General features: G+C 36.1%; 1 protein-coding gene across 5 annotated transcripts in view; it reads left to right on the top strand.

Annotated features, from left to right (window-relative positions):
• Positions 1 to 15711, top strand: part of LOC149795680 (LIM domain-binding protein 2-like) — a 120322-nt gene that overhangs the window by 61745 nt on the left and 42866 nt on the right. For all 5 annotated transcript variants that reach the window (XM_089965537.1, XM_089965539.1, XM_089965538.1 and 2 more), the window contains one exon: positions 13973 to 14075. In XM_089965537.1, coding sequence (XP_089821663.1) covers positions 13973 to 14075 — 103 coding nt within the window. The remainder of the gene's footprint in view (positions 1 to 13972; positions 14076 to 15711) is intronic.

Below are 15711 nucleotides of genomic sequence, written 5' to 3'. Positions count from 1 at the left end.
ATAATTAATCCAGTGGGTGATACGAAAAATAGGTATCAACAACCAGTCAATATTGTGGTTGTGAATTTGCTGAGCGGAGGGGTTCTTGCGGTTCCCCCCACTATTATAAAAATCGCAATTATGCGCACCACCGACAAATTGTCAGCCATGGGGGTTTGATCCTGGACCGCGAGCGCCACAGTCCAATACCATACTGATCGAGCTATCAAACCTTGTTACGAACATATGTTTCGGAAGTTAATATATAGCTAAGGAACCAATATTTACACTAAACAGCGGTTTCTGAATCATAACAGTTTCTGCATTTATAACAGTTTCTGAATAATAGTTTCTGAATAATAGTTTCTGTATTTATAACAGTTTCTGTATTTGTAGCGGTTTCTGTATTTATAACAGTTTCTGCATTTATAACAGTTTCTGAATAATAGTTTCTGAATAATAGTTTCTGTATTTGTAGCGGTTTCTGTATTTATAACAGTTTCTGTATTTAACAGTTTCTGTATTTGCAGCGGTTTCTGGATAATAACAGTTTCTGTATTTGTAACAGTTTCTGTATTTAACAGTTTCTGTATTTGCAGTGGTTTCTGGATAATAACAGTTTCTGTATTTGTAGCAGACCGAAAATCAATAATATAGTGGCATTAATGCACCAGTCAAGGAACTTTCCAGAATTGTAAGTTCAGTGAACACACAACTGCAGGTCAATTACAATGAGTAACGGTTTCTGTTTGCACACAACTTCCTACGGATCAATAATATTATCTTTTGTATGATGGGAAAATATTTAAAAACCATAAATAATACTTCTACGAGTAATTAGTTACGATGTAATTAGTTAAACTGACTAATTACAATCATAAAAAACCAACCATCTACGAAGAAAACTATATATTACAAAGTAATCTCCCCTTAAATCAAAAATTCAGTAGTGTATGGAGGACCTCTGTGACATAAATTAAAAAAAATTAATTCAATGTGGTGATGATAGTTAATAATGTGATGATGATAGTTAATAATGTGGTGATGATAGTTATTGATACTGAAATGTGATTTTCTGTTTATATTTTTTCGAGAGAGCTGTTTTATATATATTTTCTGCCACTCTTTGTACTGATTGCGGGTGAATATCAAAATATGTCGCAGCCGCGTTCATAGACTGAAACATAATTACTTTACCGGTTTCTGTGTTTGTAGAAATTACCACCCTCTTTCCGATTGTCTTACATCTTCCTGTATTTCCACGTGTATTATTCTCGCTGTAAGAGATAGCTTGTAAATTGGATAAATTATTGTTTTGAGTGTCCCCGTCAATATGATCAATAACAAGACCATCATTGATCAACCCCCTGTGACACTCGTAGATGAAACGATGACAATGATATCTTTTCTTTCCAACTGTGAACCTTAGATAGCCAGTATTAGAAACAACGCCAACTGGTCTCTTCAACCTGCAATTTCTGATGATACCATTAATATTTGATTCATAGTTTGTTATGACAGGATGTGGGACAAATATATTTTGCTCCATTATAATAATATTATATGTTTAAATCATTGTTTGTCTGAAATCTTGATATATAATCCTCCACGGATTTTATAGCGTTTTCACCGCTATTATTTTTTTTGTCATAATATCTTTTAAGTTCTCTGAACCGTTTCCCGCCACACTTTCCACATAATTCTGTCTTTCCTCGCACTCCAATACCACACCGTAGACATGGTATTGGTCCTAGACTTCCTCGTCGTATGTTTTGTGAGTGCATCCAACAATATTCCTTTCTACAGGATTTGTTGCATCGATTTACTGAGCCGATCATCAACCATCTGCATTGGGACATTGTATATATATATGTATAATTTTCTTTATTTAAATATTTGTTTTAGTTATATGAACGAGTTTGAAAGATTATCCCAAACTAGGCCTGTTAAGTATAAATTCAACCTTGACAGATTATCTCAATTGCCAGTACGAGATCTGGTTGATCCGAAAAATAAAAGTTTGATCTCGAAAATTCATGACGCTAAGAAAGAATTTTACACGGATGGTGCATCTCATACATGGTCAACGTTCAAGATTATACGCGCTGACTCCGTCAAGGACGCTGTCACGGACGCTACAATGAATGACAAGCGAGCGGCAACTATCATTAACTACATCGCTGAATACGAGGGCAATCAAAAATATTTATTCAGAGTAAAATTTATTGTATTAACAGAAACAGATAGTTGGATTATCCGTGACAAATATGATCCTGTCCTTGGCAATAATAAAACTATCATATTAAGTAAAAATTCCAGACCGGGTCTATTGACTGGTATTGATAAACCGTATTATGAACGAGCATATCCTGTAACAGCGGTTATTTATGGAATTTATGAGATAAATAAAAAACCCAACGTTGATAAACTAGCGCCGATGAAATTATCATCCTTGACCTTGTCAAGGCTAAATTGTGTAGCTGAACGAGTAATAGAACACTTTACAAACGCGATGCGTGGAAATGGATTAACTGATTTAAGGCGTGAAAAAATAAACTCGTGGGCTGATTCAGTTAGGGATACCGGTGCTACAATAAAAGATGTTGCTGAGTTAGGAAAAATATTAAAATTTCCAATAACCGTAGCAACAATAACGGGAGAAGTACTGTACCAGTCGAAATATAAATCGAAAGGAGCTCCAATAAATATTATCGATCATAACGCACACGCATGGACTAACGCAGTAACAATATTTCCACGTGATCGAACTGTTAGATTTTATCCCACAGAATTATCTGTGGCAGATAATTCTGTGGCAGAATTATCTGTGGCAGAATTATCTGTGGCAGAATTATCTGTGGCAGATATGAGTATGTTTGATTTTATTAACGAAATAAGTAAAACCGATCCTGTATCGGTATGGTTATTCAAAAGTAATGAGGAGGGTGAATTTGATCAGTTTGTCAAACCGAGTGGTGAAATATATCGCACAGAATCTCTCCATGACGAGATGAAAAATCTTGCGACGTTTTTACAGTGCAAGCACGTGGAAAATACTGACAAATTACTAACTAATTGTTTTACCGTTCCATCTGTTGCGGCTCATTTCGCCAGGGAACGAAATTCATGGAAACCAACACGATTTGATTTACTCGAGGACGTACGTGCAAGTTGCGTCGAATATGGACATGGCGGATTATGGAATACCAAATATAATTACAATGATGTTATTTCGGTTGATATGGTTGCATGTTATCCAGGAAGTTTTCTGGGATACGGAGATTGTTCTACGTACTTTGAAAGATTTGGTCACCCTACAAACGAGATGACGCGAGTGGCAATTAATGGACCATTACCTGATTTTGATCTGACTGGATTCGCCTGTATTGAATCGTTCGAGTTTAACGAAAATCTTCACAAGATTTGTTATGTTTGGTTTGGCAGACATTTTTGTGAAAAACGTTGGGCACCTATAGTTCTGTTGCGATATATGCTAGATTGTATGATACTGACATCGTTGGTGGTCAGTGAGGCAATTATATCATATCATGCACAGACCAAAATTTGGTTGCCCATGTCAGATTCTGAAGTTATTAGCGAGTTTAAGGACGATATTCCTAATAAACTCAAAACCGCAAAAGATCTCGGTAGAAAAATTATAGGTAAATTTACTCAAGGTGGTGCATATGATTATAAAAGACATCACGCACGATTAATTTTAGATGATGCCGAGTACGATTTTATAATCGCTGATACAACGGCGAAAAATACATTTGTAAATCGAGAGAGTGTTTATTTATCTGACGGAACAAAATTAGGTACGATCGTTAGTTACATAAATGACGTATCCCCGCAATATACTCATCTAAGATCTTCCATGTTGGCTTATGTTTCTATAAATTTATTATCGATGATTAATAGATTTCCTGAGGCCGCAGTCAGAGTCGCAACAGATTCGTTTTATATTTCAAGTAAATATTTAGAACCTGTTATGAAATTTACAAGTAATGATGAACGATGGGGTTCGTGGAGAATAAAAAAGGAACTATTACACAATTATGTAGAATCAGCAGATGTTCCAGTGAGAGATGTTTATCGTGAGGGTAATAAAATATCAGAAATGTCGAAGGCACCATCGTTGAGTGATCCAATAACCAGATATAAGACAGTATATCTCAATGGACCTGGTGGATGCGGCAAAACAACTCGAACGATTAATGTTTTTAGAAATTCAGATATAATCGTGCTGACACCCACACATAGACTTGCACGTGAGATGAAACAGCGGCAAGTACAATCGTGTACGTATCATAGTTTCTTTCGGTGGCGCGGAGATACATGGACTCCTGAACGGATGGGAGAAAAATATATACCTAAAATAATTATTTGGGACGAGATATGCACGGTGTCATTAGATACATTAAAAATGTTTCTTGATTGGTTGTTGACGAAAAATACCGCCATAATAATGTGTGGCGATCATGGTCAACCTCCGCCTTTTGTTGGACCATCTCCACATGATTGGTTAAAAAATTTCGTTGATTATTACGAAGAAATAGATGATGATCATAGAGCTCTTGATGCAAATTTGAAGGAGTTTAAAAAATTAATCAGATTACAATCAAACAAAATTCAGTGCGAAATATTACGTGGAGTGATCTCAGAGACATCAATGAGTGATTTTTTGAACTCATGGAGACCCACCGATTTGATCGTAGCAAGCAGAAAAATAATCAGAGACGCTTTACAACAACAGTTATTTCAACTGCATAAAGAACAATATTCAGAATTACCCGTACCGTTGTGTTATAGACCATCAGATACACGAAAACAGAATATTAATGTTGATATTCCAGGACAGACAGAGTCAAGGAAACAGATTCTCGTATTAAATGATATTGTCGCCGTTGATATCAGTGTGGTCGAAGATGCATTACGCGCTGACAAATCTCCATGGGTATTGGGATACGCTATGACAATCCACTCGTCACAGGGATTAACTATTTCTGATACACGAGTCTGGATTGTAGACGATCGCATCGAGTGGTCAAATTTAGTTTATTTGGCGGTATCGAGGGTCAGAAATATATCTCAATTACGTAGAATTATAATTCCTGAAATCGTTGATAAATTTAACATCATCGATGATGATATAATAAGAAAAAAATTAATCGGATATAAACAATCTGACAAAAAAAATAAACGCGACTTTGATCTTGATGTTGAATTTATTATTGAGTTAAAACAGCAGCAGAACAATCATTGCATCAGTTGTAATTGTATAATGTTATGGCGATATTCGAGTAATGATTCAAGACAATTTACCGTAGATAGAAAAGATAATAGTCGCGGTCATACACGAGAAAATACCATGTTAACCTGTCTTGAGTGTAATCGACGTCGGGGTGCAGGCACCCTTGGCGCTAGTGCTAGTTAAATGATCGAAATCACCGAAGTGATCGCGGCGGTAGTTGTGTATCCGCGGGAATTATTTGTAGTTGTTCACGTGTAAATCCACGTTGAGGAGCAGCAGAATCTAATCTGTAGATTGCAGGTCTGGAAACGCCTGCATTTCTTCCAGTGGATCTTGTCACGGTAGATATTTTGTGTGTGGTAACACTCCAAATAGGATCAGTTGCTCTCGCGCTACCACCTTCAAGTTCACCAGGCTCATATAAATATCTGACTGTGACATCACCTAATATTTTTTGTTTTCCAGCATCTTTCCGTTGTGTTGGTATATTTTTTTTTGTGACCGCGCTAATGGGTTTCATGTTGGTTGTTCGTGTGATCTCATTATTTAATGCAGCTATCACGATTGGTAATCTTGCAACCCATTCACGAGATCTTTTATCCTGAATAAATTCCCTCGCGTATTGATATCCAAATAACCGCTCAGCAAGTGTTCGATTAAATCGCTCAACAATTGCCTGATCACGGTGAATTGCAGTATGACCTCGTCGTATTTTGGTATTGTGTTGTTTCATCAGCGATGATACTGGACCAAGAAATTCCTTACCAGGATCAACCTGTAGCAGCTGTGGCCATCGCAGACCACCTTGTGGTCCGAGTCCTCGTTGATAAATTCGTTCAAACGCATCGGCTACTTCAGATGATGTTTTCGTTGATAGCGGCTCTGCTTCTTTATATCTACTTGCAACATCAACTACGGTTAGCGCGTACTTGTACGTTTTTCCACGCACAGTATCATGCGGTAAAAACAGAATATCAGCTTGATGAACTTCATTAGGAACACTGACATCGAAATACGAGTACTGAATTTGTTTAGGACGTGGTAGATAAATTTGCCATATTGCTTGTTTAGATAACCACGTTTTAGCAGTAGAATGTTTAACCGATGCTGCATCAGCAAGTTTATCAATTGCTGCTTTGCCTCTCCAGTATCCTCTCGGTGAATAATAAATTGATTCCATTATTAATTACCAGCCCCAATCGCTAATTTACCTTTCATCGAGGATCTTACTAACCAATTAGCTAATGATTCTCTAATATTTTTATTTTTTATAGAATTTAATGAATGAATTAATTTTACATCTGCAATATGCCTATCTTGTAGATTTTGACTTTTATAAGCTACATCATGAGCATGACAAGCTCGATCAATAGCGTTTATTGGTTCCTCGCCTGGTTTTGGTTGATCTTGATTATCGAGCCTGATATCGAGTCTGGTACCAGGACCGCAATAATTATACCCTGGTAGATGTTTTTCTCCGCTGTATTTAGCCCATGGAGCACCTGGAAACTTTGACATCAAATTAGCAATATCACCACCGCGCTTATTAGGTAAAAATGAAAATTTCTTTCTACAGCATATAGAACATTTTCCACCGTACGCTATTTTTTTGTTTTTTGTTATAACTGTAGCTAAATCAATAGTTGGAGTTTTAACTTTACAGCGTAAACAATATAAATTCATGTTATAATATATATGGATATAATTGATTTCTCAGCAACTCGGCAGCGAGAGCCAGTTAAGCATCATCCTGCGCTACCGAACTCCATCAGAATGATTATCATAGGACCATCTGGATCGGGTAAGACGCAATTATTACTTAATCTGATAATGAGATGGTTGAAATGGGATAAGTTGTATTTAGTAGCACCATCCGTTGATGATCAACGATGTTATGATGTACTTAAAGATTTCAATGAAAACGCGCGATTACTGGATGAAGATACTGATGTTATAGAGTTTATAACCGATATTGATGAAGCACCATCCGTAGATTCCATAGATGGATTTATTAATAATTTAGTTGTGTACGACGATGTGATGCTAGATAAACAATCAAATCCAGCCAGAATATTTTCCCGAGGGAGACACAAAAATACAGACGTGATCTATGTTACTCAACGATATACACAAATACCAAAAGTGATCAGAGACAACTGCAACATTTTAGTTGTGTTTAATGGCGTAGACACACACACGTTGCGAAATATTCATCAAACCTGGTGTGGTGGTGACATGGATATAATTAAATTCAAAAATTTCTTCTCACGAGCGCAAGCTACCCCACATGGATTTATAACAATAAATTTACATGATCCAAGAACAAGATATCGTGTGGGTATTGATAAAATATTTGGGTAACAGGGGTGATGATAAAATTAAATTTAATTAAATAGATAATGAACAACTGTGCGTGGCTGCGTCAAGGAACAACAGATAAATGCAACAAAAGGTGCCGTGGAGAATATTGCAAGAAACATAATTATCTTATAAAGAAAAATCCTCATGCTGGTCCACGAAGATGTGTTGGATGTAACAACGGCGTTAGAGGATTATATCAGATTTGCAAAAATTGCGGTGGAGATCGATACAGAAGTTTGATGATATATTACAGAAAAAGAAAGAACATAAATCCCAAAATAGAAAAACCACCATCAGAACTTGAATATTACTTGAAACATAGAACAAATTCCGAAGATTCAGATGAAGATGAAACAGATGAGGAAAAACGACAGCGAGAACGAGTTCAAAAATATTCATCAAACTTGGTATGGTGGTAAATTAATAGCAGCAGAGAGGGTACCTACCAACGTTGGTCGTCAAAAAAATAAACAAGAAATAAATAAACACGTAGAGTACTTTATTTTTTCAGCTACTATTTCGAACTGAGGTTTTATTAGCACAATCGGTCATTGCAAAAATAAACATCTCAAGGAAAGTTCATTTGTAAAATCTGGACCTTTCTACGAGATGATTTATTTGTTTGTTTTATTTATTTTGTCGGAATTCTATGGTCTGTTCACCCTCTCTGCTGCTGCCCCAGTATAGGGTGTACCATCACTAAAGCAACAAATACTAATACAGTGTGACCCCACTATAGCACGCTCCGTTATAACACAAATTCAGCTATAACACGGTTGTGGCATGGCTCCTGAAATTTTATATATATGTATTTTTCTTGTATTTGAAAAAAAAAATCTTTCTTAAAAGTACGAAAAAAACCCACAAAGTTTATTATCATTTTTGGGGAAGATATCGCATATGAATAATACAAGATGATCGTGGCTCCTGAAATTTTATGTATTTTTCTCGTTTTACAGAAAATTAGTTTTTTCTTCTAAAAAGCAAGAAAAAAACGTAAATTTTTTTTACTCTGGGATCGCCTAGGGCTTTACCAATGTTGCTAACTACAATATTTTTTTTCCTTATTGTTGGCAGAATATACCATCTGCTGATATTTGTTTTTATTGGCAACATTGTTGCTTGTTTAAACTTGTATATACAACTATTGGTTTGGAGTGGAGAAATTCACAAGCCCTATGAAAGGAAACCGCAAACTTGATATAAATTGCACTGAAATTTATTTATTGTTACATAAACAATTTCTTTGTCCATATTGACAAACCATCTTAACCGTGCATTGTTATATTATAATCCACTTATATTGACATCAAGCATGAGTACTGTATGTTATGAGATATCTGCTTTTTGTTGTTGTGGACATTTCTGGTAGGGAGTTCAACCAGACGAGGCATTATCTCGTAATCTATCTTTTGTCATAATTTCAGCCGCTCGCTAGTAGTTAATATATTTATATAGACTGACATTTGTATGTGGATGGTAAAGACTGACATTTGTATGTGGATGGTAAAGATTGACATTTGTATGTGGATGGTAAAGATTGACATTTGTATGTGGATGGTAAAGATTGACATTTGTATGTGGATGGTAAAGATTGACATTTGTATGTGGATGGTAAGTAATATTCCTGTTCTTCTCACTCAGAATTAAATCCTTCAGAACACCACTAATCCTTGTCATCAGACCAGAACACATACATGTCTATCATCCCTTGACCCTTTGTTAAATTTCTAATGCATGCCTGGAAAGCAGCATCACTATGATACCGCAGATGTAAAAAAAAAAAAAATATAAAACATCTTACTTGTTGGTCTATTCAGTAGCCAGTGAGGAACAGTATCTACAATCGACCAAGTGACAGCCAATTCCTTTGTTAAAAATGTACCCTGATAAAATTTCAAAGAAAACAGGTTACCTTTGATGCACCAATTGTTATGAAAACGTACTTAGCAAATGGGCGGGGGGATCAGTCTCTATCATGCAATACAATTATTTGATGTTGCCTCCACAATATGAAACAGGCATTTGTTTGTTTCTCCAAATCCGTCCTTTGGCGGTGACTTCAATAACGCTATGCACCCTTCATCAAAGAAAGCTGACTACAGTCTTCAAATAAAAAGAGGTGGAATAAAAGAAAAGTTAAAATGCACGAAAATCCTACAAACTTTAAATCTAGCGGCCCTGTCAAATGTCAGGTGAACTCACTCTATTTGATCGATCGAACACTTATAAATGTAATTGTGTATGTAACATAAACTACCTTAATTTAACCAACTCTTTCATAACTGTGATCAAAGATAACAAGGCAGCCAAGTAAAATGAATACTTGATAAGATATAGAGCTTTATTTCACAGATACAGCTCATTATGGGCAAGCAAGTTTCAGAGAATTCTTCAACTGGTACTTAGAGATATCCTCAAGGATGATAAGAAGTTTCATTATTACTTCCAATGAAATCACAACATCAGTATTGTACTAATTGAAGAATACAGTAATTGAGTTTCGATGTAGACGATTGTCTCACGAAATGTCGCGAGTTTTTTAAAAAAGGAATCTTGTTTGGTGGTGTTTTAACAGTTAGTCTAGTTCACTGCACTTTGGACTCCTAATTTGGCAGGATAATATTAAACACCACTACAGGAACCAGACTCATCAAGAAAACAAAAAGCAGTGATGTAATACACAGATTTTTTCGCGTACATGTGATGGTTGTTGAAACCAGTTGGAACGATCTTTGATATGTTGGACATTTTTTTTAATAAACATTATTTAAACTAAATAACAAACTTCATTATAAAAAGCGCATTATTAAAAATTATTATTGCCATAATTGAGGATTCAGTCAAGAAACAACACAATTCCCTAACGTCGCTTCCCCCCACCCCAGTTTTCTTGCTGTCAAAGCAATTTTTTCCCAATTTTTTGAGGTCCCTCTGTATGTAACTCGCGACTCACTTATAGTGCTGTCTATGTTTGTTTACCCCGTTGTGCACAAGTTATCGAAGGAGAGTGTATATAAACATTATACAAATATATGTACTAGTCCTTGGTTCTCTAAATAAAGTAAAATATTATATATGCCATCTCTGTTTTCACTACAAGTGTATTTCCCATTTAACATGCATCGATTTTAGATGGTAACAGTGCCAATGAAGCATGTATTTACACCCACATTTATTACCTACCGCTTCCCCTCCACCCCGCAATTTCTTTTTGGTTACATACATCATTTCTTCAGCTAACTGACCTGGTTGGGTTCTATGGCTCCCGACTACTGTGTTATAGCGGGGTCACACTGTATCACATGCATCCATCTGTCTGGTTTCCACACAATAACTGTAGTTCTCCATCATCTGTTGTTAGTCCATACATCCATCTGTCTGGTTTCCACACAATAACTGTAGTTCTCTATCATCTGTTGTTACCAAACTTTGTAGGGGCCCTAAGTGGTCTAAAGCGCTCTCCGTTAAGGATCACTGCCATCTTACCTCTGTCTGCGTGGGTTTGAGTCTCAGATTCGGCCAATGTGGGTATGTGAGAAAGCTTGCCAGTAGCTTCTCGTGTGTCGGTGGTTCTTTCCAGGGTTTTCCCAGATTCTTCCTCCACCATTAATACTGACCGCCATGTATAGCCTATCATGTGCTGAAAAATGGCGTTAAACCCCACAATAATAACAACAACAACTGTCACATGCATCAGGTATGTGATAGGGTAATCCCACCCAAGGAAATTCAGAAAACCTTGGTTCCCCACACAAACACAATTTTTGTTTTTATTTTTCTTGGTTACAATTTGATATACCTAATATAAAAAATGTCTATATCTATATAATGCTAATAATTTTAATTCGAATCTCATAGGAAACAAAAATCCAATGGTGTAATTTGCATGGAGTATTTGACCTCCATCATTATAGGCACTGTATGCAAGTTTTCACTCTTCAGCTACATACAGTAATATAATTTGAATACTGTATCAGATTTTGCATTGAAGCATATGACATACAACCCTAACCTCTGGGTATGAAAAAGTTAAGCATTGTTATACTGGCTTAAATTCAAAGGTCTGATTCCATTGTTACGAGTTTCACCACAAGAACATGGTAATATAAATAGGCTGGAAGTTGACCTAACAGAATACCACCAGAACCACAGTTTCAGATGCTTCTAAAAATAGATATCATTAGTTATGGATCTACTGGATCACTGTAGTGTAGGTGCACCCAACCACTGTTTTAATTCTTCACCACAATGTTTGTTTAATATGTGTTTACATGCATTTAATTAAGCCAGTATAACAAGTCAAAACATCATAGGGGCAAAGTCCTATGCACTTGAATGAATCAGGAGCTAATATAACACAGAAATATTTGCCAAAATTGTTGGAAGTTATTAGATTTTGGATGATAGTGTAGATGCTTGAAAACTTTGATTTTTCTGTTGAGAGTTTCTGTCTGTTTCAGTATATTTGTTTGGTTTGGTGAGAGTAAAGAGTAAGAGGAATATATTTGGAAAAGTTAATATTCCAGTTACAAGAACCATATGTACACCCACCCCTTCTATATATTCAAAGCGTTTTAGGCAGAGTCATGATGGTGATCAGTGTAAGCACATCAATGTATATTTGCATACGTTATTTGATAGAACTCATTGCATGATTTTTAAATCATTTGAGAATCTAACCTTGCATGAAGATAAATCGAGTAGGTGTCCAGATTCCAGGACTGCATCCTCCAATAATGCAGTAGTAAATTTTCACATTGAGCATGCAAAGAGAGACAACTCCTCCATAGCCCATAGGTCACGCTGGACAGTTTATCTGGTGAATTTTCATCCGACAATGACCAATTACAGAAAAATGAGAATAATTTTACACTGAAGATACAAATAAAAACAAACTAATGATTTTTGTAGAAAGCATACATGTGAGATTTTGACTGCAGTAATAAGGTTAATTCCTGATTCAACTGGTGGTTTTTATACTGAACCAACACTGCCACCAACCCCTAAATTTTGCATTCATTTTTGACAAGAAATAGCTATTTTAAATATTTTTCTGTGACAAGACAGCTAAAAGAATCAGTATTTGCCTTATGCATGAATAAAGTTCACTAGTACTATAACAAATTAGCATACTTTTCATCACCCCTCAACCATCTAGATTTTTAGATATTTACCTCTGTAGCAGACACACATAAATACGTAAGCCAAGTCGACAGCTCATTTGCAGCCCAAGTTACGCATTTGATCTCCAATGCAAATCTAACTGTGACAGGCAGTCACCAACAAGCCAATCTATTTCCAAGCCTAACTCAAAGTAAATCTAAACCACATTATAGATTTAGCTTATGTGTGAATTTATAAATGCTAAGCTTGTGATAATTAGGTTTATGCCTTCTACCTTAAAAATTAAGGGGGTGTCAAAATACGAAACTAATCCAGTGAGACCATATTAAGGTCACCTAACCATAAAGGTAAGTGAGCAGTGTTATCCATCTTTCATCAGTTTACATTTGCTTGTTACCAATCTGTATTCCATGTTTATGGTTAAATCTTAATCAAATGTTAAGTTGTGATCTTTTTTTGTCATCAGAACCTTTAACAAATTGATGATGACTGAGATCCATGCATATTAATGGAGTAATCTTGCATCTGATTAGTTGATCTTATCTCGGTTTTGGAGGCCTTATTTTGATAGAACTCTGAATAGATGGTTATAACATTTAGATCTTGGATGGGTTTTGTAGTCAACAAGATCCACACATATTACCGTGGTGATCTGATTGTGTGAAGGTCAAGATCATGGACAAGTTGAATAATAAATAGAGTAAGATACAAACATTCTTGTATTGAATGAGGTCATCTTGCAAGGCCACAAAGTTTGCCAAATTTATGAACATGTACAAAGTTAACAACCAAAACAAAGCATTTTTTAAGTGAATCAATGAGGAACTCGGCCTCCCACCATCTCTCCTTTAGCTGTTATAATGTGCATGCTGAACTTTTCTAAAGCTATGTGCATGCAAATCAAACAAACCATGACGGCTTTGTGGCTGTATCTCAAGAAAGAGGGGAAAATCCGAAAGGGTGGGTTAGAATCCTGTCAGATTTGCTAGGTGGGTTAGAATCCTGTCAGATTTGCTAGGGTTGGCTACTTATGGCATGTCCTTGGGTAAGGCATGCAGTTATATTGACAATAAATAACTTGTGCTTCTGGGCTGTAAAACACCAAACCAAACCAAAATCAAAATTTATATCCTATATGGCTTTCTCACATGGTCAAGATGTGTCACAAATACATAAGAGAAGTAATGTTATCTTGAATCATGGTCTTCACATGTCTCATTCTCATTCATATGTCCTTCCCGATTTTTCCAGGAGAGTGATAACCTTTGGTGGGATGCTTTTGCTACAGAATTCTTTGAGGATGAAGCCACATTAACTTTGTCCTTCTGTTTAGAAGATGGACCCAAAAGATACAGTAAGTATAAATTAGGTACTTTTTGCTGGAATATCCTTTGGTGAGATGCTTTTGCTACAGAATTCTTTGAGGACAAAGCCCATTAACTTGGTCCTTCTGTTAAGAAGATGGACCCAAAAGATACAGTAAGTATAAATTAGACTTTTTTGCTGGTTTACAGCAGTCTTTGAGTTTGAAAATCCTCAGCTAAACATGTTACCTCTTGCAGGTTAATTTAAGCTGGGTACGTTACTTGAACAGTGATTTCTTATTTTTCTTGTTTTTAAATGCGCATTGCAAGCTTACTGCACAAATGTTGCCAGAAAAGTACAAGATTGCCATTTGCATTGGCTTACATAAATGTCTTCTTGATTTTGATTAAAATGGGTACTGGTTGAGAGCAAAAGGTTGATGATCATGGACCTGTAAGTAGGATCTCACATCTTCATCAAAAGGACTGCTGTATTTGTTTCCAAAGTTGTATGTAGAAAGAAAATAATAGACAATGATTACAGAAGTATAAAGAATTCTCATCCCATTATGATAGGCCCATGGAGTATTCTTATCCCATTATGATAGGCTTATGGAGAATTCTTATCCTATTATATGATAGGCACATGGAGTTTTGTCATCCCATTATGATAGGCGTATGGAGAATTCTTATAATATTATGATAGGCTCATGTAATATTGTCACTCCATTATGATAGGCTCATGGAGAATTCTTATCCCATTATGATAGGCTTATGGAGAATTCTTATCCCATTATGATAGGCTTATGGAGAATTCTTACCCTATTATATGATAGGCACATGGAGTATTGTCATCCCATTATGATAGGCTCATGGAGTATTCTTATCCCATTATGATAGGCTTATGGAGAATTCTTATCCTATTATATGATAGGCACATGGAGTATTGTCATCCCATTATGGTAGGCACATGGAGTATTCTTATCCCATCATGATAGGCACATGGAGTATTGTCATCCCATTATGATAGGCACATGGAGTATTGTCATCCCATTATGGTAGGCTCATGGAGAATTCGCATCCCATTATGATAGGCTTATAGAGAAGTCTTATCCTATTATATGATAGGCACATGGAGTATTGTCATCCCATTATGGTAGGCACATGGAGTATTGTTATCCCATCATGATAGGCACATGGAGTATTGTCATCCCATTATGGTAGGCACATGGAGTATTCTTATCCCATCATGATAGGCACATGGAGTATTGTCATCCCATTATGATAGGCACATGGAGTATTGTCATCCCATTATGATAGGCTCATGGAGAATTCGCATCCCATTATGATAGGCTTATAGAGAAGTCTTATCCTATTATATGATAGGCACATGGAGTATTGTCATCCCATTATGATAGGCACATGGAGTATTCTTATCCCATTATGATAGGCACATGGAGTATTCTTATCCCATTATGATTATGATAGGCTCATAGAGAATTCTCATACCATTATGATAGGCACATGGAGTACTGTCATCCCATTATGATAGGCTCATGGAGAATTCTCATCCCATTATGATTTGGCTCATAGAGAAGTGTCATTCCATTATGATAGGCTCATGGAGTATTTTCATCCCATTATGATAGGCTTATGGAGAATTCTTATCCCATTATGATAGGCTTA

This window comes from Sinohyriopsis cumingii, chromosome 7 (assembly GCF_028554795.1).
Source record: "Sinohyriopsis cumingii isolate HCF-2022 chromosome 7, ASM2855479v2, whole genome shotgun sequence".
In the NCBI taxonomy this organism is placed as follows: domain Eukaryota; kingdom Metazoa; phylum Mollusca; class Bivalvia; order Unionida; family Unionidae; genus Sinohyriopsis; species Sinohyriopsis cumingii.
The sequence above is the reverse complement of the archived record's forward strand: the minus strand, read 5'-3'. Positions and strand labels throughout refer to the sequence as shown.